This window comes from Carcharhinus amblyrhynchos, chromosome 30 (genome assembly GCF_965287045.1).
Source record: "Carcharhinus amblyrhynchos chromosome 30, sCarAmb.v2.hapA, whole genome shotgun sequence".
Lineage (NCBI taxonomy): Eukaryota > Metazoa > Chordata > Chondrichthyes > Carcharhiniformes > Carcharhinidae > Carcharhinus > Carcharhinus amblyrhynchos.
In genome coordinates, this window is record NC_137353.1 from 17,795,302 (window position 1) to 17,819,654 (window position 24,353).

General features: G+C 45.1%; 1 protein-coding gene across 7 annotated transcripts in view; it reads left to right on the top strand.

The window, feature by feature from the left end:
* LOC145360272 (pleckstrin homology domain-containing family G member 5-like) overlaps nucleotides 1-24,353 on the top strand; it is a 141,592-nt gene that overhangs the window by 64,638 nt on the left and 52,601 nt on the right. The window contains exon 1 of one of the 7 annotated variants that reach the window (XM_080215389.1): nucleotides 1,557-1,900. The exons of the other annotated variants lie outside the window; for them this stretch is intronic. Coding sequence (XP_080071515.1) covers nucleotides 1,811-1,900 — 90 coding nt within the window. The 5' untranslated portion in view covers nucleotides 1,557-1,810. Of the gene's footprint in view, nucleotides 1-1,556; nucleotides 1,901-24,353 lie in introns of those variants that run through there. 7 annotated transcript variants of the gene reach the window in all.

Consider the following 24,353-nt stretch of genomic DNA (forward strand, 5'->3'; position numbering starts at 1 on the left):
ATCCACATAACAACAAAGACTGCACTTCAGAAGTAATTCACTCTGTGAGAGCTTTGTGTTGCCCTGAGAGATGTGTTAAGGTGCTATATAAAGGTATGACCCCTAGAAGGCTGGTGAGCATACAGCTGGCTTGCTAACCAGGTGATGGCAGCATCCCTCCATTGAAACGTTGTCAATTACTGGAAGGAAGGATTGAATTTTTGGGGTATTCTCCCAATGGTCTGCTGAAATTTCATAGGACAATTCAAGGTGAATCTGTGTAATCTCTATTTATGTTCAATCACAGAGTGTCATAGAGAGCTCTTCTCACAAGCAGTATGCATGGTGCTTTTGGGAGCTACCATTTTCCACCCTGCTCTAATTCGTAATTTGCTAAATTGAGTGGGATCTCACAGAATAAATGTTGTTACTGATGCCCTGTAATGCATTTCAAGTTCTTGAAGTGGAAGGGACTGCTAGTGCCTAGAGCTTTGGTTATGCCACAAGACTCCATCTGTCATCCTCCACCACCACAGAAAATTATACTGACCCTCACCTGCAAACATGCATGCATGGCAACTGCAGCCCCCTTGCTTCCTGACCACTGCCTCTGCCCTACAACTTTGTCCTCTGCCTGCATGCCCCCCTCACCCCCATAGGCTTATACCCCTGCTCTCTGTTTGCTGGTCACACCCCTGCCCCTGTCCCCATTCTCCCCAATTCAATGCCTCAAGGAACAAAATCAGAAAACCCAGCAGAAAGTGACAGTGTTTCTTGTTCTTGTCAAGATTTGATGCGTTATGTAAAGTATGATATCTCAAACCTCTCAATATCTTTGACAGTTTCAGCACATGGCATTGCTTCGAGTGAGATTGAGCATTCATTAAGCTGTAAAGGAGAGCATGTTATAAACAGAACATGAGAGAGAAAGTGTTACATGAAGTGAGTGTGAGACACCATATGTAGCTGACATCCCATTGCATTGCTTAGTTGGCATGTGCATAGTTTTGCCATAATGGTACAGTGCTCCTGGCTGGCATGTTTCTTGCTCTTGGCAGATTCTCCTTGAAGCTGGAATCACAGACAACTATTCACTATGTGATCAGGGAAAGAAAATGGGATGTGCGCAGGGTGGGTAAGCTGAGATCTGAACCCCAAAACCAGAAACAGAAAAGTGGGAGGAGAGAGGTGGGGAAGAGGGAATCATAATTCCCTGCAAGTAGAAGAAACTGCCACCACGCCCACCCCCCACTGACTGTGCCCATCCTCTCTCACCTGCTGCTGGCATTGACTGGGTCCCTAGCACAGATAGATTGTGTAGTCAAATGTTGTAATTAGTGAATCTGAGCTCTCAGACCCATTGTTTCATTGGGTTGTGTTTTTAATGTCAAGATTCAGGCTCTCGAGGGTTAACTCACCTGGGCACTGCTCCCAGTGCTGACTGTAAAGTTTTTTTGTGTGTACAGGATCCTCAGACAGCGTGTGCTGTATCAGACAGCTCCTCCCTGAGAGTCACGCAATGCTAATCGTCTGTTGCTGGTGTGCTCAGTGAGTTGTTGCCTGAGGGAACACGGGCAGACAGTGGGGTTCCTGCTCACAGAGAGAGGCACAGCAACAGACCACCACTTCTTGTTGGTTGTTTCACTGATTCAGGGCTTTAACCTGTTGCCAATTGAGAATTAAAGCAGCAGTCTCGTTAGAATCACCTTTAGCACACTCTTCTAATACTGGCAGGCTCTAGTTCCCAGACTGTGGTGCTGCTGAACTTCTTCACCATGTATTCATCCTGAGTTTTATTCTAATTTTAAAACCGGATGTGTTTAGCTTGGCAATGAAGCAAATGCAGCAAGATCCTTGGCTAAGGCCAGCTCACCAGCCTCCTGAGATTCCCCCAGACTCCATTATAAGCCAGGATGAAGAGGTAAGTTGCTGAATCTTTGTCTTACCTCCAGCAATGGCGTAGATTGTGGAACAAGCAGCTAGTCTTCTTCAGCCTATCAGCTTGGCTTTGTTAGTCACACCCTCAGCTCTGAGTCAAAAGGGCTAAGGGATGAGACATTAAACTGAGACCCTGTCTGCCTCTTTGAGTGTGTGTTAAAGACCCTGCAACTGTTTGTGGAATGGCAAGCAGTTGTTTTGGCATCCTGGGACAACATTCCTCTCAGATTCCCATTCATCTCATGGCTGTTTGTGGAATCTTGCTGTGTTCAAAATGGCTGCCAGATTTGATTGTACCTTATTCATTATTTTGTGTGAAAAAAATTGAGAATTTGTAATGAGATGATGAGATAAAAGTTGTGTTGGGCAGTTATAGACTCAACTTGTCCTCTCCATACCATTACTCAATCCCCACCCTCTCTGCCTCACCTCATCCATCAGAACTTACTCAGTTAATGGTAGGGCGTTGGGGAGAGTTACAGAACAAAGAGATCTAGGGGCACATGTTCACAGCTCCTTGAAAGTGGAGTTATAGGTGATAGAGTGATGAAGAAAGCATTCAGCGTGCTTGGTTTCATTGGTCAGAACATTGAATACAGGAGTTAGGACATTTTGTTGAAGTTGTACGAAACATTGGTAAGGCCACACTTGGAAGACTGTGTGCAGTTCTGGTCACCCTATTATAGAAATGATATTATTAAACTAGAAAGAGTGCAGAAAAGATATACTAGGATGCTATCAGGATGATGGTTTGAGTTATAAGGAGAGGCTGGATAGACTGGGACTTTTTTTTCTAGAGCGTAAGAAGCTGAGGGGTGATCTTATAGAGGTCTATAAAATAATGAGAGGCACAGATCAGCTAGATAGTCAATTTATTTTTCCAAAAGTAGGGGAGTTTGAAACTAGAGGGCGCAGGTTTAAGGCAAGAGGGGAGAGATACAAAAGTGCCCCAGAGGGGCAATTTTTTCACACATAGGGTGGTGAGTGTCTGGAACAAGCTACCAGAGGTAGTAGTAGAGGCTGGTACAATGTTGTTTTTTAAAAAGCGTTTAGATAGTTACATGGTTAAGATTGGTATTGAGGAATATGGGCCAAATGCAGGCAATTGGGATTAGCTTTAGGGTTTTTCATGGTCGGTGCAGGCTTGGAGGGCTGAAAAGCCTGTTCCTGTGCTGTAATTTTCTTTGTTCTTTGTGCCTTGTTTAAAAAAAAGTGCATAGACGAGTTGGACCAAAGGGCCTGTTTCCATACTGTATACCTCTATGACTCATTCTGTATACCTCTATGATTCATTCTCAATAATGTCCCCTTCTCCTTCAAATCTGCCATCACCATCCCCTTCTTCGAAAGAACAAAGCCCTTGACAACTCCATCTTCACAAGCTGCTGCCTCATCTCCAAGCTCCCAAAGTATTTGAACATACTCTTGCCTCAGTACTCCAGCTGCGGCCTCACCAGTACCCTATACAGCTGCAGCAAGACCTCCCTACTTTTATATTCAATCCCCCTCGCTATGAAGGCCAGCATCCCATTCACCTTCCTGACCACCTGCTGCATCTGCAGGCTGGGTTTTTGCAACTCATGCTCAAGGACCCCAAGGTCCCTCTGCACTGTCGCATGCTGCAGTTTTTCACCACGTAAGTAATAGTCCTTAACATAAGAACATAAGAAAAAGGAGCAGGAGTAGGCCATCTAGCCTTTCGAGCCTGCCCCGCCATTCAATAAGATCATGGCTGATCTGTCGTGGCTCAGTTCCACAATCCCGCCCTCTCCCCATAACCCTTAATCCCCTTGCCTATCAAAAACCTGTCACCCTGCGTCTTAAATATATTTAGCGAGGCAGCCTCCACCACTTCAACGGGCAGAGAATTCCAGAGATTCACCACCCTTTGAGTGAAGAAGTTCCTCCTCAACTCCGTTCTAAACCGCTCCCCCCTTTATCTTGAGGCTGTGTCCCCTAGTCCTACTATCCTTTCTGAGCAGGAAGAGTCTCTCCACCTCTATCCTATCTATCCCATTCTTCATCTTATACGTCTCAATGAGATCTCCCCTCATTCTTCTAAACTTTTAACGAGTACAAGCCTAGTTTATTCAGCCTCTCCTCATAGCTCAACCCCCTCAACTCCGGCATCAGCCTAGAAAACCTCCTCTGCACTCCCTCCAAGGCCAAAATATCCTTGCGTAAGTACGGCGCCCAAAACTGCACACAGTACTCCAGCTGCGGCCTCACCAATGCCCTATACAGCCGCAGCAAGACCTCCCTACTTTTATATTCAATCCCCCTCACTATGAAGGCCAGCATCCCATTCGCCTTCCTGACCACCTGCTGCACCTGCAAGCTGGGTTTTTTGCGACTCATGCACAAGGACCCCGAGGTCCCTCTGCACCGTCGCCTGCTGCAGTTTTTCGCCACGTAAGTAATAATCCTTCCTACCGTTATTCCTATCAAAGTGGACCACCTCGCACTTGCCAACATTAAATTCCATTTGTCAGTTCCTGGCCCATTTGCCCAGCCTATCTAGATCCTTCTGCAGACTCTCCACACCCTCCGCACAATTTGCCGTTCCACCAATCTTGGTGTCATCAGCAAATTTCGACACCATACACTCGGTTCCCTCCTCCAGATCATCTATATAAATGGTAAATAGCTGAGGCCCCAGCACTGACCCCTGGGGCACTCCACTAGTCACCAACCGCCAATCCAAATAGCACCCATTGACCCCCACTCTCTGCCTCCTATTTGACAGCCAATCCTCTATCCACGCTAACACCCTACCCCCAACTCCATGTCCCCTGACCTTCTGCAATAACCTCTTGTGAGGTACCTTGTCAAACGCCTTCTGAAAATCAAGAAACACCACATCCACCGGTTCTCCTCTATCCACCGCCCTAGACACATCCTCATAGAACTCCAATAAATTTGTCAGACACGACTCCCCCTTAACGAAACCGTGCTGCGTCTGCTCTATCAAACAATTCTCCTCAAGATGCCTCGCTATTTTCTCCTTGATCACGGATTCTAACATTTTACCTACAACAGACGTTAAACTAACCAGCCTACAATTCCCTGCCTTTTGCCTGCCACCCTTCTTAAACAACGGCGTAACATTAGCCGTTTTCCAATCTTCTGGCACTTCCCCGGAATCCAGCGACGTTTGGAAAATAATCACCAAGGCATCCACTATCACCTCCGCCATTTCTTTCAGAACCCTTGGATGCATTCCATCCGGCCCTGGGGACTTGTCCACAATCAGTCCCTCCAGTCTGTCGAGCACCGCCTCTCTAGTAACAATAATGTCATTCAGGCCCTCCATTTCTACCATCTTTCCATCGCTAACACCCGGCAAATTATTCATGTCCTCCTCCATGAAGACCGAAACAAAAAAGTTATTCAAGGCCTCAGCCATTTCCCCATCCCCTACCACTAAGTCCCCCCTCTCATCCTCTAAGGGTCCAATGTTCACCCTAGCCAGCCTCTTCCTTTTTATATATTTATAAAAACTCTTGCTATCCTTTTTTATATTAAGCGCTAGCCCAGCTTCATAGTTTATCCTACCCTTCTTTATCAACTTCTTTGTCATTCTTTGTTGACATTTAAACCTCTCCCAATCCTCTTCTCGCCCACTACTCTTAGCTACTCTATACGCATCCGCTTTTAATTTAACACTTTCCTTTACCTCCTTCGTTATCCACGGCTGATTATCTCTCCTCCTCCGATCCTTTTTCACCATCAGAATAAATTTCTGCTGAGCACCAAGAAAGATCTCCTTAAAGATCCTCCACTGTCCCTCAGCAGACCTACCTTCCAATGCGGTCCCCCAATCAACATTCGCCAATTCCTCTCTCATCCTACCGTACTTCCCTCTGTTCAAACAAAGGACACATGTCCGGGAACCCACTTTCTCCTCCTCCATCTGCATCAGAAACTCCACCAAACAATGATCACTCTTCCCAAGAGGATCCTTCACCACAAGGTCCCTAATTCTACCCGCCTCATTACATAACATCAGATCCAAGATAGCTCGCCCCCTCGTCGGCTCCAACACACACTGTTCAAGGAAACTATCCCGGCAGCATTCCAAGAACTCTTCCTCAAGCCCACCGCGTCCAACATGGGTCGACCAATCAATATGTAGATTGAAATCCCCCATAATTATCGCCGTTCCATTCCTGCATGCCGCATTTATTTGCGAGTTAACAGCCCGCCCCACCTCCAGATCATTATTTGGGGGCCTATAAACGACACCCACCAGTGTCTTACTCCCTTTCATGTTCCTAATCTCCACCCACAACGATTCCACTTTCTGCTCAGAAAGGACAGTAGGACTAGAGGGCACAGCCTCAAGATACAGGGGGGGGCGGTTTAGAACGGAGTTGAGGAGGAACTTCTTCACTCAAAGGGTGGTGAATCTCTGGAATTCTCTCCCGTTGAAGTGGTGGAGGCTACCTCACTAAATATTTTTAAGACGCAGGTTGATAGGCTTTTGATAGGCAAGGGGATTAAGGGTTATGGGGAGAGGGTGGGAATGTGGAACTGAGACACGACAGATCAGCCATGATCTTATTGAATGGCGGGGCAGGCTCGAAGGGCTAGATGGCCTACTCCTGCTCCTATTTCTTATGTTCTTATCTGTTTCTGCATGTACACTGACAATACTCAACTCACCTCATCTGCATCTCTACAGTTCCTAAATTGTCAGACGACTCATTTGACTTCCATTACTGGATGAGCAGAAATTTTCTTCAACTAATCATTAGGAAGGTAGAAACCAGTCATCATAAATTCAATCCTTAGCTACCACTACGCCCCTCTCCCCAGTAATTATCTGAGGCTGAACTATACTGTCTGTAACTTTGGCTTTACATTTGACTCAAGATTATTCCAACCCACTCTTGGCTGGCCTCCCACATTGCACTGTCCACAAACCTGAGGTCGTTCAAAATTCTGCTGTCCGTGCTTTTGCTCACACCAAGACCTCCTCCATTTTTGCTGATCACCATTGACTCGAAAGCAAAACCTCAATTTTAAAATTACTTTCCTTTTCAAACCCCTCCATGGCCTTGACCCTGCCTATCTCTGTAACCTCCTCCAGGCATATTACCCTGTTTCTCTGTGCTCTACTAATTCTGGCCTTAATAGCATTTTTGAATTAAATTGCTCCACTTTGGAAGTTATACCTTCAACTGCCTCTCCCGAAACTCTAGAATTCCCTCCCTAAACTTCTCCATCTTTCTACCTCTCTCTGCTAAAATGCTCTTTAAAGCCTATCTCTTTGACCGAGCTTTTAATCATTTTACATATGGCTGGGTGTCAAGTTTTGTTTTATAATGCTTTTGTGAAATGCCTTGAGATGTTTTATTATGCTATAGGGGCTGCTGCTGTCGAGCCAGCTGCATGCAAGACAACGAGAAGCAGCTCAAGCAAATATTTTTAGGCAGGAGTTCCCGGTAGCAACAGAATTGAACAATGGTCATTTGCAGCTCATTCCATTCCATTTTGCTTCTATTCTTTCTGCAGGAAACATCTGTCCCCTGTTTAAACTTTCAGAGACTCCTCCTCTCAGATCCATCCCTTTTTAAACATCCATCCCAAGCAGCTCCCTGACAAACTGTGTGAACAGTGGATCTACTTTTATTATAGAAACCAGTGTCAGAATACACATTCAATGTTTCGGGCATCGTACCAAGCAGTATCTGAACAATATGTGATAGTTACACTGTAGTGAACTGAGATGAGTGTGTGATAGTTAACAGTGACAGTGAAAAAGGAATCTTGATGTAATTTTGATAATTATGCAAAACTATTTGTCTTTATTTTGCGAAGCCCTGGTGGTTTCTGACTGCAGCCACGCGCAACCTAATTTCTTTGATGTGTTTGCATCCTTTGTAATTTCCTGCCCAGAAAATGTTCCCTTCCTCTCTCAGAAAAGTGGGAAGAATATCCTGAGGCCCCCTCTGTTCCCTTGACCCCGCCTGACCCTCCTACTGTCACAGTTGGTTTGGAGTAAATTCTTCCTAGGAAGTAATATTCATCCCTGACAATGGGAACACATAATAGAGGGAAAGGAAGTGAGTGGCTGACTCGCTGAGTAGGCCATAGAGTTCTGTTCCTCACTCCTGTACTGGTTGCTGAACAAACATTCTGATGAGCCTGGTTCCTGCCAGACTACAGAGTCTTCAGAAAGTGTAAGGAATAGACTGAGCTCCTTGGTGCTGCCGGCAGTGAGTAGTTGTTTCCTTTCCGCCAGTCGAGGTACATCTATTTTAGGTTGCTTTCTTTCTTGGTTTCCCCAGCTGCCATGTGTTGAATGAGTGGCGTTTGGATTGTTCGGCCAACATAAAACTTTCCGTAGAACCTGTAAATCAGTTGACTTTTATAGGTTGGAGACTAATGTGCCTGAGTTCACTTCCTCATTCACCCTGTTTAATGGGGACCAGTTTTGAGATTCCCCCACATCGTACAACTTCCCCACCTGCGTGAGAGTTCAAGCTGGAAACGCACCAGGATTGCGAGGCCGGCAGACCCAAATTGTGAGACTAAGATTGATCATGGATATGCCTGAGTATTTTGCAGTCCCACCTACTACCTGTGCAACTCTGTACATGGAGGGAGACACCAGATTCACCAAGATCAGAGCCCATCTGCAGGAGCTGCCCTGTCTCTAGCTGGAAACAGACAGTACCCCTGGCATCCCAAACACTCAGCCTGCATAATGACTAGCTTGTCTTTATGAAGCTCCCCAGGCTTTGGGATGTTACTCTGATGCGTTTGGGCTTTTGAGAGTTAAAGAGTTTTGTGTGTGTCTCCTGGATCTGAAAGGAAGAGATGATGAGGGTTCGGATTGGGCAAAGAGAATGAGCAATGTAACTGCCAATGTGATTGGATGATGTAAGCAAGTTGCTGAGTTGCAAGGATGGTGTTGTAGGCCTCCAACTGTAATCTGTGGGCCGTGAAACCATGCAGAATGCAAGCTGATGATTTGGTTTATTAATTTCGCCTCCACCATTCCTTTCCCAAAGACGTTACAGACACTGTGAGCTCTCTGGCACCTCATGCAATAAGCTATTGTTTGTGTCAGCTAAGATAGGCTATTAAGCCATGGGAAGCATTGCAACTAAGGCCAACCCTGTCTTTCTTTCCAACCTGCTTCTTTGATGCTCCCTGTTGCACATGCACACATGTCCACAATTTCCAGCACTGTTAATCAGTTGTTAGGATCCTGGCTGAAGGCATATGGCTGAAATTAGGTAAAGTTTAGCAGGGATTGGATTTCAAACATGGCTACTTGTAGAAGCACAGCCTTTCATTTTGGGTAGTTTTAATGGTTGCCATGACAGCTGCAGGCAATGGATCTGTCACTGACCTCTGTCAATGATCCAGATTTACACTCATTGCTTTGAATTCCAGGATCTTGATGAAGAATAGGGGAGGAACCAGGAAGTGGGGATTAAGTGATTAGGTGACACAGACTTTGGAAATTAATAACTAACATGTAGGAGGTGAGGATTGCAGAGCCCTGCAGTTACAACATTGAAATGCAACTCAATCCCCTGTCTGCCTCTCCATTGCCTGTGGGAGATCACAGAGCACTTGAAGTCTGCCCACTTAAACATTGCATGTTTAATTGTTTCTTTAAAACAAGAACATGTGGTCCCAAAGTGCCAAATGACACAGTATTTATGTTTAAGTAAACCTGATTTATGAGGATCTGACAGTTTAGAATGACAGTTATCGGCAAGTTCCCTTACCCAGCATCAATCTCAATACCCGTACCCAGCATCAATCTCAATACCCGTACCCAGCATCAATCTCAATACCCTTACCCAGCATCAATCTCAATACCTGTACCCAGCATCAATCTCAATACCCTTACCCAGCATCAATCTCAATACCCGTACCCAGCATCAATCTCAATACCCGTACCCAGCATCAATCTCAATACCCGTACCCAGCATCAATCTCAATACCCGTACCCAGCATCAATCTCAATACCCGTACCCAGCATCAATCTCAATACCCGTACCCAGCATCAATCTCAATACCCGTACCCAGCATCAATCTCAATACCCGTACCCAGCATCAATCTCAATACCCGTACCCAGCATCAATCTCAATACCCGTACCCAGCATCAATCTCAATACCCGTACCCAGCATCAATCTCAATACCCGTACCCAGCATCAATCTCAATACCCGTACCCAGCATCAATCTCAATACCCGTACCCAGCATCAATCTCAATACCCGTACCCAGCATCAATCTCAATACCCGTACCCAGCATCAATCTCAATACCCGTACCCAGCATCAATCTCAATACCCGTACCCAGCATCAATCTCAATACCCGTACCCAGCATCAATCTCAATACCCGTACCCAGCATCAATCTCAATACCCGTACCCAGCATCAATCTCAATACCCGTACCCAGCATCAATCTCAATACCCGTACCCAGCATCAATCTCAATACCCGTACCCAGCATCAATCTCAATACCCGTACCCAGCATCAATCTCAATACCCGTACCCAGCATCAATCTCAATACCCGTACCCAGCATCAATCTCAATACCCGTACCCAGCATCAATCTCAATACCCGTACCCAGCATCAATCTCAATACCCGTACCCAGCATCAATCTCAATACCCGTACCCAGCATCAATCTCAATACCCGTACCCAGCATCAATCTCAATACCCGTACCCAGCATCAATCTCAATACCCGTACCCAGCATCAATCTCAATACCCGTACCCAGCATCAATCTCAATACCCGTACCCAGCATCAATCTCAATACCCGTACCCAGCATCAATCTCAATACCCGTACCCAGCATCAATCTCAATACCCGTACCCAGCATCAATCTCAATACCCGTACCCAGCATCAATCTCAATACCCGTACCCAGCATCAATCTCAATACCCGTACCCAGCATCAATCTCAATACCCGTACCCAGCATCAATCTCAATACCCGTACCCAGCATCAATCTCAATACCCGTACCCAGCATCAATCTCAATACCCGTACCCAGCATCAATCTCAATACCCGTACCCAGCATCAATCTCAATACCCGTACCCAGCATCAATCTCAATACCCGTACCCAGCATCAATCCCAATACCCGTACCCAGCATCAATCTCAATACCCGTACCCAGCATCAATCCCAATACCCGTACCCAGCATCAATCCGAATACCCGTACCCAGCATCAATCCCAATACCCGTACCCAGCATCAATCCCAATACCCGTACCCAGCATCAATCCCAATACCCGTACCCAGCATCAATCCCAATACCCGTACCCAGCATCAATCCCAATACCCGTACCCAGCATCAATCCCAATACCCGTACCCAGCATCAATCCCAATACCCGTACCCAGCATCAATCCCAATACCCGTACCCAGCATCAATCCCAATACCCGTACCCAGCATCAATCCCAATACCCGTACCCAGCATCAATCCCAATACCCGTACCCAGCATCAATCCCAATACCCGTACCCAGCATCAATCCCAATACCCGTACCCAGCATCAATCCCAATACCCGTACCCAGCATCAATCCCAATACCCGTACCCAGCATCAATCCCAATACCCGTACCCAGCATCAATCTCAATACCCGTACCCAGCATCAATCTCAATACCCGTACCCAGCATCAATCTCAATACCCGTACCCAGCATCAATCTCAATACCCGTACCCAGCATCAATCTCAATACCCGTACCCAGCATCAATCTCAATACCCGTACCCAGCATCAATCTCAATACCCGTACCCAGCATCAATCTCAATACCCGTACCCAGCATCAATCCCAATACCCGTACCCAGCATCAATCTCAATACCCGTACCCAGCATCAATCTCAATACCCGTACCCAGCATCAATCTCAATACCCGTACCCAGCATCAATCTCAATACCCGTACCCAGCATCAATCTCAATACCCGTACCCAGCATCAATCTCAATACCCGTACCCAGCATCAATCTCAATACCCGTACCCAGCATCAATCTCAATACCCGTACCCAGCATCAATCTCAATACCCGTACCCAGCATCAATCTCAATACCCGTACCCAGCATCAATCTCAATACCCGTACCCAGCATCAATCTCAATACCCTTACACAGCAATCATCTCAGTACCCTTACACAGCTATTTTCTCAATACCTTTACCCCGCATCGATCTCAATACTCTTACACAGTAATAATCTCAATACCCTTACACAGCAATCATCTCAGTACCCTTACCCAACAATAATCTCAATACCCTTACCCAGCATCAAGCTCAATACCCTCACACAGCAATTATCTCAGTACCCTTACACAGCTATCACCTCAATACCTTTACCCCGCATCGATCTCAATACCCTTACCCAGCATCGATCTCAATACTCTTACACAGCAATAATCTCAGTACCCTTACACAGAAATCATCTCAATACCCTTACCCAGCAGTAATCTCAATATCCTTACCTGGCATCAATCTCAATATCCTTACCCAGAAATAATCTTGGTGATGCTTAGTGGAGCCATTTTCATTTCAATTTTAATTGTACAGTGCTCTGGTCTGACCCTATCTAAAATAACTTGTTCCGTCCTGGGCAAGAGACCAGAAGAATAAGATATATAGGCCTTGAAGTGAGGTGCACGCAGATTTACCAGAATGATACCAGACATTAAAGGCTTAAATTATGAGAACATGTTGCCTAAAGTAGCTCATATTGCCTTTTAGAAGATTGGAGATAATCTAATAATAAAGGATTATTTAAAATGATGGAAGGCTTCAGTAAGATAGAGAGAATGAAGTTAATTCCTCTGGTGAGGAATCCAGAAGAAAGGAGCAATACATTCAAGTTAAAGTTAGACCATTTAGGAATTAAACCAGGTACTTCTTTTCCATACAAAGAGGGGTGGAAATGACCCCTCCCCTCCCGACCCCACCCACATACCATAGATTATGGATGATGGATCAATCGTAGCCTTCAGGGCTGAGGTTGAAAAATCATTGTTGTCATGTAAGGGTATTGAGATTATTTCTGGGTAAGGGTATTGAGATTGATGCCGAGTAAGGGTGTTGAAATTATCCTTGGTAAGGGTATTGAGGTCATTGCCAGATAATGGTATTGAGATTATTGCTGGGTGAGGATATTGAGATTATTGTTGGGTAGGGATATTGAGATTATTGCTGGGTAAGGATATTGAGATTATTGTTGGGTAAGGATATTGAGATTATTAATGGGTAAGGATATTGAGATTATTGTTGGGTAAGGGTATTGAGATTATTGCTGGGTAAGGATATTGAGATTATTGCTGGGTAAGGGTATTGAGATTATTGCTGGGTAAGGATATTGAGATTATTGTTGGGTAAGGGTATTGAGATTATTGCTGGGTAAGGGTATTGAGATTATTGCTGGGTAAGGATGTTGAGATTTTTGCTGGGTAGGGGTATTGAGATTTTTGCTGGGTAGATTTATTGAGATTGTTGCTGGGTAAGGGTATTGAGATTTTTGCTGGGTAGGGGTATTGAGATTATTGCTGGGTAGGGGTATTGAGATTTTTGCTGGGTAGGGGTATTGAGATTTTTGCTGGGTAGGGGTATTGAGATTTTTGCTGGGTAGGGGTATTGAGATTTTTGCTGGGTAGGGGTATTGAGATTTTTGCTGGGTAGGGGTATTGAGATTTTTGCTGGGTAGGGGTATTGAGATTATTGCTGGGTAGGGGTATTGAGGTTATTGCTCGGTAAGGGTATTGAGATTTTTGCTGGGTCGGGTATTGAGATTATTGCTGGGTAGGAGTATTGAGATTTTTGCTGGGTAGGGGTATTGAGATTTTTGCTGGGCAGGGGTATTGAGATTTTTGCTGGGCAGGGGTATTGAGATTATTGCTGGGTAGGGGTATTGAGATTATTGCTGGGTAGGGGTATTGAGATTTTTGCTGGGCAGGGGTATTGAGATTATTGCTGGGTAGGGGTATTGAGATTTTTGCAGGGTGAGGGTATTGAGATTATTGCTGGGTAGGGGTATTGAGATTATTGCTGGGTAGGGGTATTGAGATTATTGCTGGGTAGGGGTATTGAGATTATTGCTGGGTAGGGGTATTGAGATTATTGCTGGGTAGGGGTATTGAGATTATTGCTGGGTAAGGATATTGAGATTATTGCTGGGTAGGGGTATTGAGATTATTGCTGGGTAGGTTTATTGAGATTTTTGCTGGGTAGTGGTATTGAGATTTTTGCTGTGTAAGGGTGTTGAGAATTTTGCTGGGTAAGGGTATTGAGATTATTGCTGGGTAGGGGTATTGAGATTTTTGCTGGGTAGGGATATTGAGGTTTTTGCTGGGTAGGGGTATTGAGGTTTTTGCTGGGTAGGGGTATTGAGGTTTTTGCTGGGTAGGGGTATTGAGGTTTTTGCTGTGTAAGGGTATTGAGATTTTTGCTGTGTAAGGGTATTGAGATTTTTGCTGTGTAAGGGTATTGAGATTTTACTGGGTAAGGGTATTGAGATTTTTGCTGTGTAAGGGTATTGGGATTATTGCTGGGTAAAGGTATTGAGATTATTGCTGGGTAGGGGTATTGAGATTTTTGCTGGTTAAGGGTGCTGAGATTTTTGCTGGGTAGGGGTATTGATTTTTGCTGTGTAGGGGTACTGAGATTATTGCTGGGTAGGGGTATTGAGATTTTTGCTGGGTAGGGGTATTGAGATTTTTGCTGGGTAGGTTTATTGAGATTTTTGCTGGGTAGGTTTATTGAGATTTTTGCTGGGTAGGAGTATTGAGATTATTGCTGGGTAGGGGTATTGAGATTTTTGCTGGGTAAGGGTATTGAGATTTTTGCTGGGTAGGGGTATTGAGATTTTTGCTGGGTAGGGGTATTGAGATTTTTGCTGGGTAGGGGTATTGAGATTTTTGCTGGGTAGGTTTATTGAGATTTTTGCTGGGTAGGGGTATTGAGATTATTGCTGGGTAGGGGTATTGAGATTTTTGATGGATAGGGATATTGAGATTTTTGCTGGGTAGGGGTATTGAGATTATTGATGGATAGGGATATTGAGATTTTTGATGGATAGGGATATTGAGATTTTTGCTGGGTAGGGGTATTGAGATTATTGCTGGGTAGGGGTATTGAGATTTTTGATGGATAGGGATATTGAGATTTTTGCTGGGTAGGGGTATTGAGATTATTGATGGATAGGGATATTGAGATTTTTGATGGATAGGGATATTGAGATTTTTGATGGATAGGGATATTGAGATTTTTGCTGGGTAGGGGTATTGAGATTTTTGCTGGGTAGGGGTATTGAGATTTTTGATGGGTAGGGATATTGAGATTTTTGCTGGGTAGGGATATTGAGATTTTTGCTGGGTAGGGGTATTGAGATTTTTGCTGGGTAGGGGTATTGAGATTATTGCTGGGTAGGGGTATTGAGATTATTGCTGGGTAGGGGTATTGAGATTATTGCTGGGTCGGGTATTGAGATTATTGCTGGGTAGGGGTATTGAGATTTTTGCTGGGTAGGAGTATTGAGATTTTTGCTGGGTAGGGGTATTGAGATTTTTGATGGGTAGGGATATTGAGATTTTTGCTGGGTAAGGGTATTGAGATTTGTGCTGGGTAGGGATATTGAGATTTTTGCTGGGTAAGGGTATTGAGATTTGTGCTGGGTCGGGGTATTGAGATTTTTGCTGGGTAAGGGTATTGAGATTTGTGCTGGGTAGGGGTATTGAGATTTTTGATGGGTAGGGATATTGAGATTTTTGCTGGGTAAGGGTATTGAGATTTTTGCTGGGTAGGGGTATTGAGATTTTTGCTGGGTAGGGGTATTGAGATTTTTGCTGGGTAGGGGTATTGAGATTTTTGCTGGGTAGGGGTATTGAGATTTTTGCTGGGTAAGGGTATTGAGATTTTTGCTGGGTAGGGGTATTGAGATTTTTGCTGGGTAGGGGTATTGAGATTTTTGCTGGGTAGGGGTATTGAGATTTTTGCTGGGTAGGGGTATTGAGATTATTGCTGGGTAGGGGTATTGAGATTATTGCTGGGTAGGGGTATTGAGATTATTGCTGGGTAGGGGTATTGAGATTTTTGATGGATAGGGATATTGAGATTTTTGCTGGGTAGGGGTATTGAGATTATTGATGGATAGGGATATTGAGATTTTTGATGGATAGGGATATTGAGATTTTTGCTGGGTAGGGGTATTGAGATTATTGCTGGGTAGGGGTATTGAGATTTTTGATGGATAGGGATATTGAGATTTTTGCTGGGTAGGGGTATTGAGATTATTGATGGATAGGGATATTGAGATTTTTGATGGATAGGGATATTGAGATTTTTGATGGATAGGGATATTGAGATTTTTGCTGGGTAGGGGTATTGAGATTTTTGCTGGGTAGGGGTATTGAGATTTTTGATGGGTAGGGATATTGAGATTTTTGCTGGGTAGGGATATTGAGATTTTTGCTGGGTAGGGGTATTGAGATTTTTGCTGGGTAGGGGTATTGAGATTTTTGCTGGGTAGGGATATTGAGATTATTGCTGGGTAGGGGTATTGAGATTATTGCTGGGTAGGGGTATTGAGATTATTGCTGGGTAGGGGTATTGAGATTATTGCTGGGTCGGGTATTGAGATTATTGCTGGGTAGGGGTATTGAGATTTTTGCTGGGTAGGAGTATTGAGATTTTTGCTGGGTAGGGGTATTGAGATTTTTGATGGGTAGGGATATTGAGATTTTTGCTGGGTAAGGGTATTGAGATTTGTGCTGGGTAGGGATATTGAGATTTTTGCTGGGTAAGGGTATTGAGATTTGTGCTGGGTCGGGGTATTGAGATTTTTGCTGGGTAAGGGTATTGAGATTTGTGCTGGGTAGGGGTATTGAGATTTTTGATGGGTAGGGATATTGAGATTTTTGCTGGGTAAGGGTATTGAGATTTTTGCTGGGTAGGGGTATTGAGATTTTTGCTGGGTAGGGGTATTGAGATTTTTGCTGGGTAGGGGTATTGAGATTTTTGCTGGGTAGGGGTATTGAGATTTTTGCTGGGTAGGGGTATTGAGATTTTTGCTGGGTAGGGGTATTGAGATTTTTGCTGGGTAAGGGTATTGAGATTTTTGCTGGGTCGGGGTATTGAGATTTTTGCTGGGTAAGGGTATTGAGATTTTTGCTGGGTAGGGGTATTGAGATTTTTGCTGGGTAGGGGTATTGAGATTTTTGCTGGGTAGGGGTATTGAGATTTTTGCTGGGTAGGGGTATTGAGATTTTTGCTGGGTAGGGGTATTGAGATTTTTGCTGGGTAGGGGTATTGAGATTTTTGCTGGGTAGGGGTATTGAGATTTTTGCTGGGTAGGGGTATTGAGATTTTTGCTGGGTAGGGGTATTGAGATTTTTGCTGGGTAAGGGTATTGAGATTTTTGCTGGGTCGGGGTATTGAGATTTTTGCTGGGTAAGGGTATTGAGATTTTTGCTGGGTAGGGGTATTGAGATTTTTGCTGGGTAGGGGTATTGAGATTTTTGCTGGGTAGGGGTATTGAGATTTTTGCTGGGTAGGGGTATTGAGATTTTTGCTGGGTAGGGATATTGAGATTTTTGATGGATAGGGATATTGAGATTTTTGATGGATAGGGATATTGAGATTTTTGCTGGGTAGGGGTATTGAGATATTTGCTGGGTAATGGTATTGAGATTTTTGCTGGGTAGGGGTATTGAGATTATTGCTGGGTAAAAGTATTGAGATTATTGGTGCGTAAGGGTGTTGAGATTATTGCTGGTTAAGGGTATTGAGATTATTGCTGGTTAAGGGTATTGAGAGTTTTGCTGGGTAGGGGCATTAAAATTATTGCTGGGTAAGGGTATTGAGATTTTTGCTGGGTAAGGGTGTTAAGATTATTGCTGGGTAAATAACAAAGAACGAAGAACAACACAGCACGGGTAACAGGCCCTTCGGCCCAACGAGCCCGTGCCGTCATTTTAACATTATGCGTGCCCTCCTCTACCTATGACCTTTGTCTACGCCAATTGGGGAAGATTGAGGGAAGACGAATTTAGGAATAATTTGTTACATCAATCAGCCTAAAAGCATGTTTTTGGGGTGTGGGAGGAAACCGGAGCACCCGGAGAAAACCCACGCAATCACGGGGAGAATGTGCAAACTCCCGCAGACACTGGCCCAACTCCATGTATCTGCACAGCAAACAGTGATAGTCACTGAGCTGTCGTGTTGCCCATCAGATGGTCCAGTTTAAGCGTACATTAACGACGTGAAGCACTAGGCAGCTGTCGAAGCAACATCCAAGTGCAGCCCTCGCACAACATGTATGCCCCTTGTTGGACAACAAGGTGGTTCGAATCAGCTGTGAAGTAAAAGAAAAGACATCAATAAACATGCAAGGCTATGACAGACATTTACGGAATCCCCAGAAGCTCAGAAGTAAGACAAGTGAGCCATACAATATGTTGGACGGTCCTTAGGAATCAGTTGATTCCCAGGGACGTCCCAAGGCTCGTGACCTTTATTTAGATCAGTCTCCTGTATCCCTCCATCTGTAGTCCGCTCAAGTGCCTATCTAAGTAAGCCTTAAACAACTCTAGCGTGCCTGCCTCCACCACCCTACTTGGCGGTGCATTCCAGGCCCCCACCACCCTCTGTGTGAAAAACCTCCCTCTAACCTCCCCTCGAGGGGGATTGAATTTAGGAGTCGCAGCGTCATGTTGCAACTGTACACAACTCTGGTGCGGCCGCACTTGGAGTACTGTGTGCAGTTCTGGTCCCTACATTACAGGAAGGATGTGGAGGCTTTGGAGAGGGTGCAGAGGAGGTTTACCAGGATGTTGCCTGGTATGGAGGGGAGGTCCTATGAGGAGAGACTGAGGGATTTGGGGTTGTTTTCGCTGGAAAGAAGGCGGCTAAGAGGGGATCTTATTGAAACATATAAGATGATTAGAGGTTTAGATAGGGTGGACAGTGATACCTTTTTCCTCGGATGGAGAAAGCTAGCACGAGGGGGCATGGCTTTAAATTAAGGGGGGGTAGTTATAGGACGGATGTCAGGGGTAGGTTCTTTACCCAGAGGGTGGTGAGGGATTGGAATGCCCTGCCTGCTGCGGTTGTAAATGCGCCGAGTTTGGGGGTGTTTAAGAGATCCGTGGATAGGTTTATGGATGAAAAGGGATTGGTTTAGGTTAGTGGGTCATTGTTTTTTAACTGGTCGGCGCAACATCGTGGGCCAAAGGGCCTGTTCTGCGCTGTAATGTTCTATGTTCTATGTTCTAACATCCGAATTATACCTCGCCCCCTCCCCCTAAGCCTGTGGCCCCTTGTAATTTTTGTTTCCAACCTAGGAAAAAGCTTGCCTCTGTTCACTCTATCTATATCCTTCATAATTTTATACACCTCGATTAGATCTCCCCTCATTCTCTGCCTTTCTAAGGCGAACAGCCCCAATTTGTCCAATCTCTCCTCATAGCTCAGTCCTTCCATACCAGGCAGCATCCTGGTAAACCTCCTCTGCACTCGCTCCAGGGACTCCATGTCCTTCCGGTAGTAAGGCGACCAGAACTGGACGCAGTACTCCAAATGCGGGCGAACCAACGTTCTACACAACTGCAACATTAGACACCAGCTTTTATACTCTATACCCCTCCCTATAAAGGCAAGCATACCATAGGCCTTCTTCGCCACCTTCTCCACCTGTATTGCCACCTTCAAGGACTTGTGTACTTGCAATGTATTGAGACATACAAAGCATTGGTATGTGAATGGAATTAAAGGACAGCTGTGATCTGGTCACATAGTAGAATTGGCCCAAGGACTTAATGGTCTGGTCCTCCAGCTCCAATTCCTATGTTCCTCAGTTTATCCCATTGAGTTTCCACACACAGTCATAATGTCCACATTCACTTTATTAAAATATTGTTGCGCATACAGGAGTGCATGAAATCCTTCCCACCATGGTCTTTTGGGGTGCTGCATGGATCAATGCTTAGGCCCCAGCTATTGCAATATATATCAGTGATTTGGATGTGGGAACCTAATGTAATATTTTCACTTTTGCTAATGACACAATGCTAGGTGTGAATGTGAGTGGTGTGGAGGATGTACAGAGGCTTCAAGGCAATTTAGACAATATGAGTGAATGGGTGAATACACTGTAGATGCTGTATAATGAAGATAAATGTGAAGTAGGAAAAACAGAATGGCAAAACATTATTTAAATCATAGAATTCCTAAAGTGCAGAAAGAGGCCCAGTGCATCTGCGCCAACTCTGAAAGAGCAGCCACCCAGGCCCATCCCCTGCTCTATCCCTGTAACCCCATGAATTTACCATGGCTAATCCACCTAGCCTACACGTGTTTGGATACTAAGCGGCAATTTAGCAGGCCATTTCACCTAACCCCTGCACATTTTTGGACTGTGGGAAGAAACCAGAGCACCTGGGGGAAACACGAGGAGAACACACAAACTCCACACAAATCTGGGTCCATGGCACTGTGATGCAGCAGTGCTAACCATTGTGCCACTGTGTCATTACATAGTGATAGTTTGATTACAAAAGAACCTGAGTGCCTTTGTACACTCGTCACTGAAAGCTAGCGTGAAGGTACAACAAGTTCCTGGGAAGGCAAATGGTACATTGGCCTGCATTGCAAGAGGATTTCAGTATTGGAGTAAGGGTGTCTTACTGCAGCTGTACAGAACCTTGCTGTGACTACATTTGGAGTATCGTGTGCAGTTTTGGTCTCCTTATCTAAGAAAGGATATACTTACCACAGAAGAAGTGCCACGAAGATTTGCCGGACTGAATCCTGAGATGGCAGGATTGTCACATGAGGAGGGATTAGGTAGACTGGGCCTGTGTTCACTGGAATTTAGAAGAATGAGAAGGGATCTCACTAAAATGTATAAAACTATTGCACGGCTGGACAGACTGGATGCAGGGATGTTGTTTCCCCCTGCTGGAGGACGTAGAACGAGAGTCAGGACTTTCTGACAATGGAGACAGCTCACCATTGAAAGGAACAAAAGATCCCACCGAGGTCAATGACCATATGTGTTGCTCATTCATCGCACTGCCATTGGTGAGTTGCCTCCACAGCCAGAAAACCCGCCACAAGGGACTGGAAAATCCCAGCCACTGTCTCAGGACACAAATAGGCCATTTAGGATTGAAATTAAGAGAAATTTCTTTACTCAAAGAGTGGACCTGTGGAATTCTCTAGCATAGAAGGTTGTGGAGGCCAAGTCGCTGAATGTATTTAACATGGAAACTGGAAGCAGAAGCAGGCCATTCGGCCCTTCATGCCTGCTGCACCATTAATTTTGACCATGGCTGATCATCGAATTCAATATCCTGAATTCCCCCCTTCCTCCCATATCCCTTGATCCCTTTAGCGCCTAGAGCTATATCTAATTTCTTCTTGAAATCAGACAACGTTTTGGCCTCAACTACATTCTGTTGTAATGAATTCCATACATTCACCACCCTCTGGGTGAAGAAATTTTTCCTCACCTCAGTTCTAAATGGTTTACCCCTTATCCTCAAACTATGACCCTTACTTTTGGAGTCCCTCATGATCAGGAACATTCATTCTAACATTCTGATAGAAATTTGTAAGTTTCTATGAGATATCCTCCCACTCTTCTAAACTCCAGTGAATATAATTCTAACTGACTTAGTCTCTCCTCATTTGACAGACTTGCCATTTCAGGAATCAGTAAACCTTCGCCGTACTCCTCTTTAGCAAGAACATCCTTCCTCACACGAGGACACCAAAAGTGCACGCAGTACTCCATGTGTGGCCTCACCAACGCCCAATTGCAGGAAATATCCCTATCCCTATACTCAAATCCTGTTACTATAAAGGCCAATATACCACTTGCCTTCTTTACTGCCTGCTACACCTGCACACTTACTCAGCATGGGATATCTTTATCATTTTCTTTCTTTCTCTCCCTCTTACTCCTGACTTCTCTCCTGAAGGTGCTGACTCTTCCCCGGAGATTCAAGGCCCCTCCATTCTTAAAGGTGCTAAATCTCACTGGGGTTCAAATCCCCTGCTGTGAGAAGCTAGGCAATGTAAAAGGCTTTGGCGTTTGGATCTGGTTTTCAGTGCCAAGCAACATCAGCCGCAGACAAGGTCATGGAATAGTTTGTCAACCTGCACCTCCAATACAGTGAGATCAGCCTAGCCCAAGGGCTGATGGCACAGAGCCAACTGACATTGCACATTATAATTTATTCTGCTTCCAATCTTTCAGTCTCTCCCTCTCATTCTTTCTTCCTCATTCTTTCTGCCTTTCTTTCTTCATGTGTATTTCTCACAGTTGTCTTCTGTCTCCCTATGCTCCTCTCTTTTTGTCTGCTTCATGTATCTTTATCTTTCTTTCTGTCCCTGATTCCTTCATTTTCTCTGTTTCCCTTTCACTCCCTCTCCTGATCTGTTTTATTTTCTCTATCTTTATATGCTGGATTATTGGGGCAGCTTTAACAGCATACATATTCAATAGCAGAACCACACAATGATGTAAAATTTAAACGGGCTGCTAATTTCTCAGTCACCTAAACTATGACAGACCGAAGGACCTTCTGGTTATTGCTGCTCTGTGATGCATTCATTTATTGCTTTAGAGTTTATATTGGCTACAAAATTTACGGTTGATTAACTCAGGCAATCAGCATTAAAGGACCGAAGGGGTTGTAGTGATGTTGAATTGCTGAGTGAAGGTTCTGTAATCATTCTGCAAGATCACAATTGATTTCTGAATTATTCACAGACCAGCTAACAAAAACCTCATTTACTTCCAACAGCATCTGATTCACCCAACAATTCTCTCACACATACTTTCCAGGCATCACAGGACAGTGATCAGGAATAGAAACTATGGTTCATTTCCATTCTGTCCAACCTGGGATGGGTATGTGGTTACTGGACAATGATCAGGAGCAGCCCCTCCAATGGTGCAGCTCTCAAACTTCAAATTACACCTCTGTCAGCTCAGTTCTCCCTCAGTATTTACCCTTCTGACAGCTCAGTGCTCCCTCAGTATTTAACCCTCTGACAAATCAGTGCTCCCTCAGTATTTACCCCTCTGACAGCCCAGCAGCCCTGCTTATTTACCCCTCTGACAGCTGTGTGTTTCTTCAGTATTTACCTCTCTGACACTCAGTAGTCCCCCTATATTTATCCTTCTGACAGCTCAGTTCTCACTCTGTATTTACCCCTCTGACAGCTCAGTGCTCCCTCAGTCTTTACCCCTCTGACAGCTCAGTTCTCACTCTGTATTTACCCCTCTGACAGCTCAGTGCTCCCTCAGTCTTTACCCCTCTGACAGCTCAGTGCTCCCTCAGTCTTTACCCCTCTGACAGCTCAGTGCTCCCTCAGTCTTTACCCCTCTGACAGCTCAGTGCTCCCTCAGTCTTTACCCCTCTGACAGCTCAGTGCTCCCTCAGTCTTTACCCCTCTGACAGCTCAGTGCTCCCTCAGTCTTTACCCCTCTGACAGCTCAGTGCTCCCTCAGTCTTTACCCCTCTGACAGCTCAGTGCTCCCTCAGTCTTTACCCCTCTGACAGCTCAGTGCTCCCTCAGTCTTTACCCCTCTGACAGCTCAGTGCTCCCTCAGTCTTTACCCCTCTGACAGCTCAGTGCTCCCTCAGTCTTTACCCCTCTGACAGCTCAGTGCTCCCTCAGTCTTTACCCCTCTGACAGCTCAGTGCTCCCTCAGTCTTTACCCCTCTGACAGCTCAGTGCTCCCTCAGTCTTTACCCCTCTGACAGCTCAGTGCTCCCTCAGTCTTTACCCCTCTGACAGCTCAGTGCTCCCTCAGTCTTTACCCCTCTGACAGCTCAGTGCTCCCTCAGTCTTTACCCCTCTGACAGCTCAGTGCTCCCTCAGTCTTTACCCCTCTGACAGCTCAGTGCTCCCTCTGTCTTTACCCCTCTGACAGCTCAGTGCTCCCTCTGTCTTTACCCCTCTGACAGCTCAGTGCTCCCTCAGTCTTTACCCCTCTGACAGCTCTGTGCTCCCTCAGTATTTATTCCTCTCACAGTTCAGTGCTTCCTCAGTAATTCCCTAAGAGTGTCACCTTAGACTTTTTATGCTCAAAAATGGACTGGCTTTGGTTTAAATATGATGGCGGTTTATTCACATAAAATTATGATTCATGCACAGTGATTGGCCATTCGGGCTTGATACCATGGGATAACAGTGGAGATTAGAACTTTAAGCTCAATGTGAGTTAGCAGAGTAAGGGTTAAAGGAGCAGAGTGCTTGCTCTGTGTCTGAGTGGGTTGTTCCTGAGTGGACGAAGCCAGACCTGGCGGCTGAGTTTGGGCCTGTTTGCAGAGCCAGTTGATGATATTCTTGGTATACTGAATTACTATGAGAGCAAACTCTGCCCAGAGCACAATATTTACACAGCTGTCTGTTCCCTCTCCAGACTAAGCTTTGA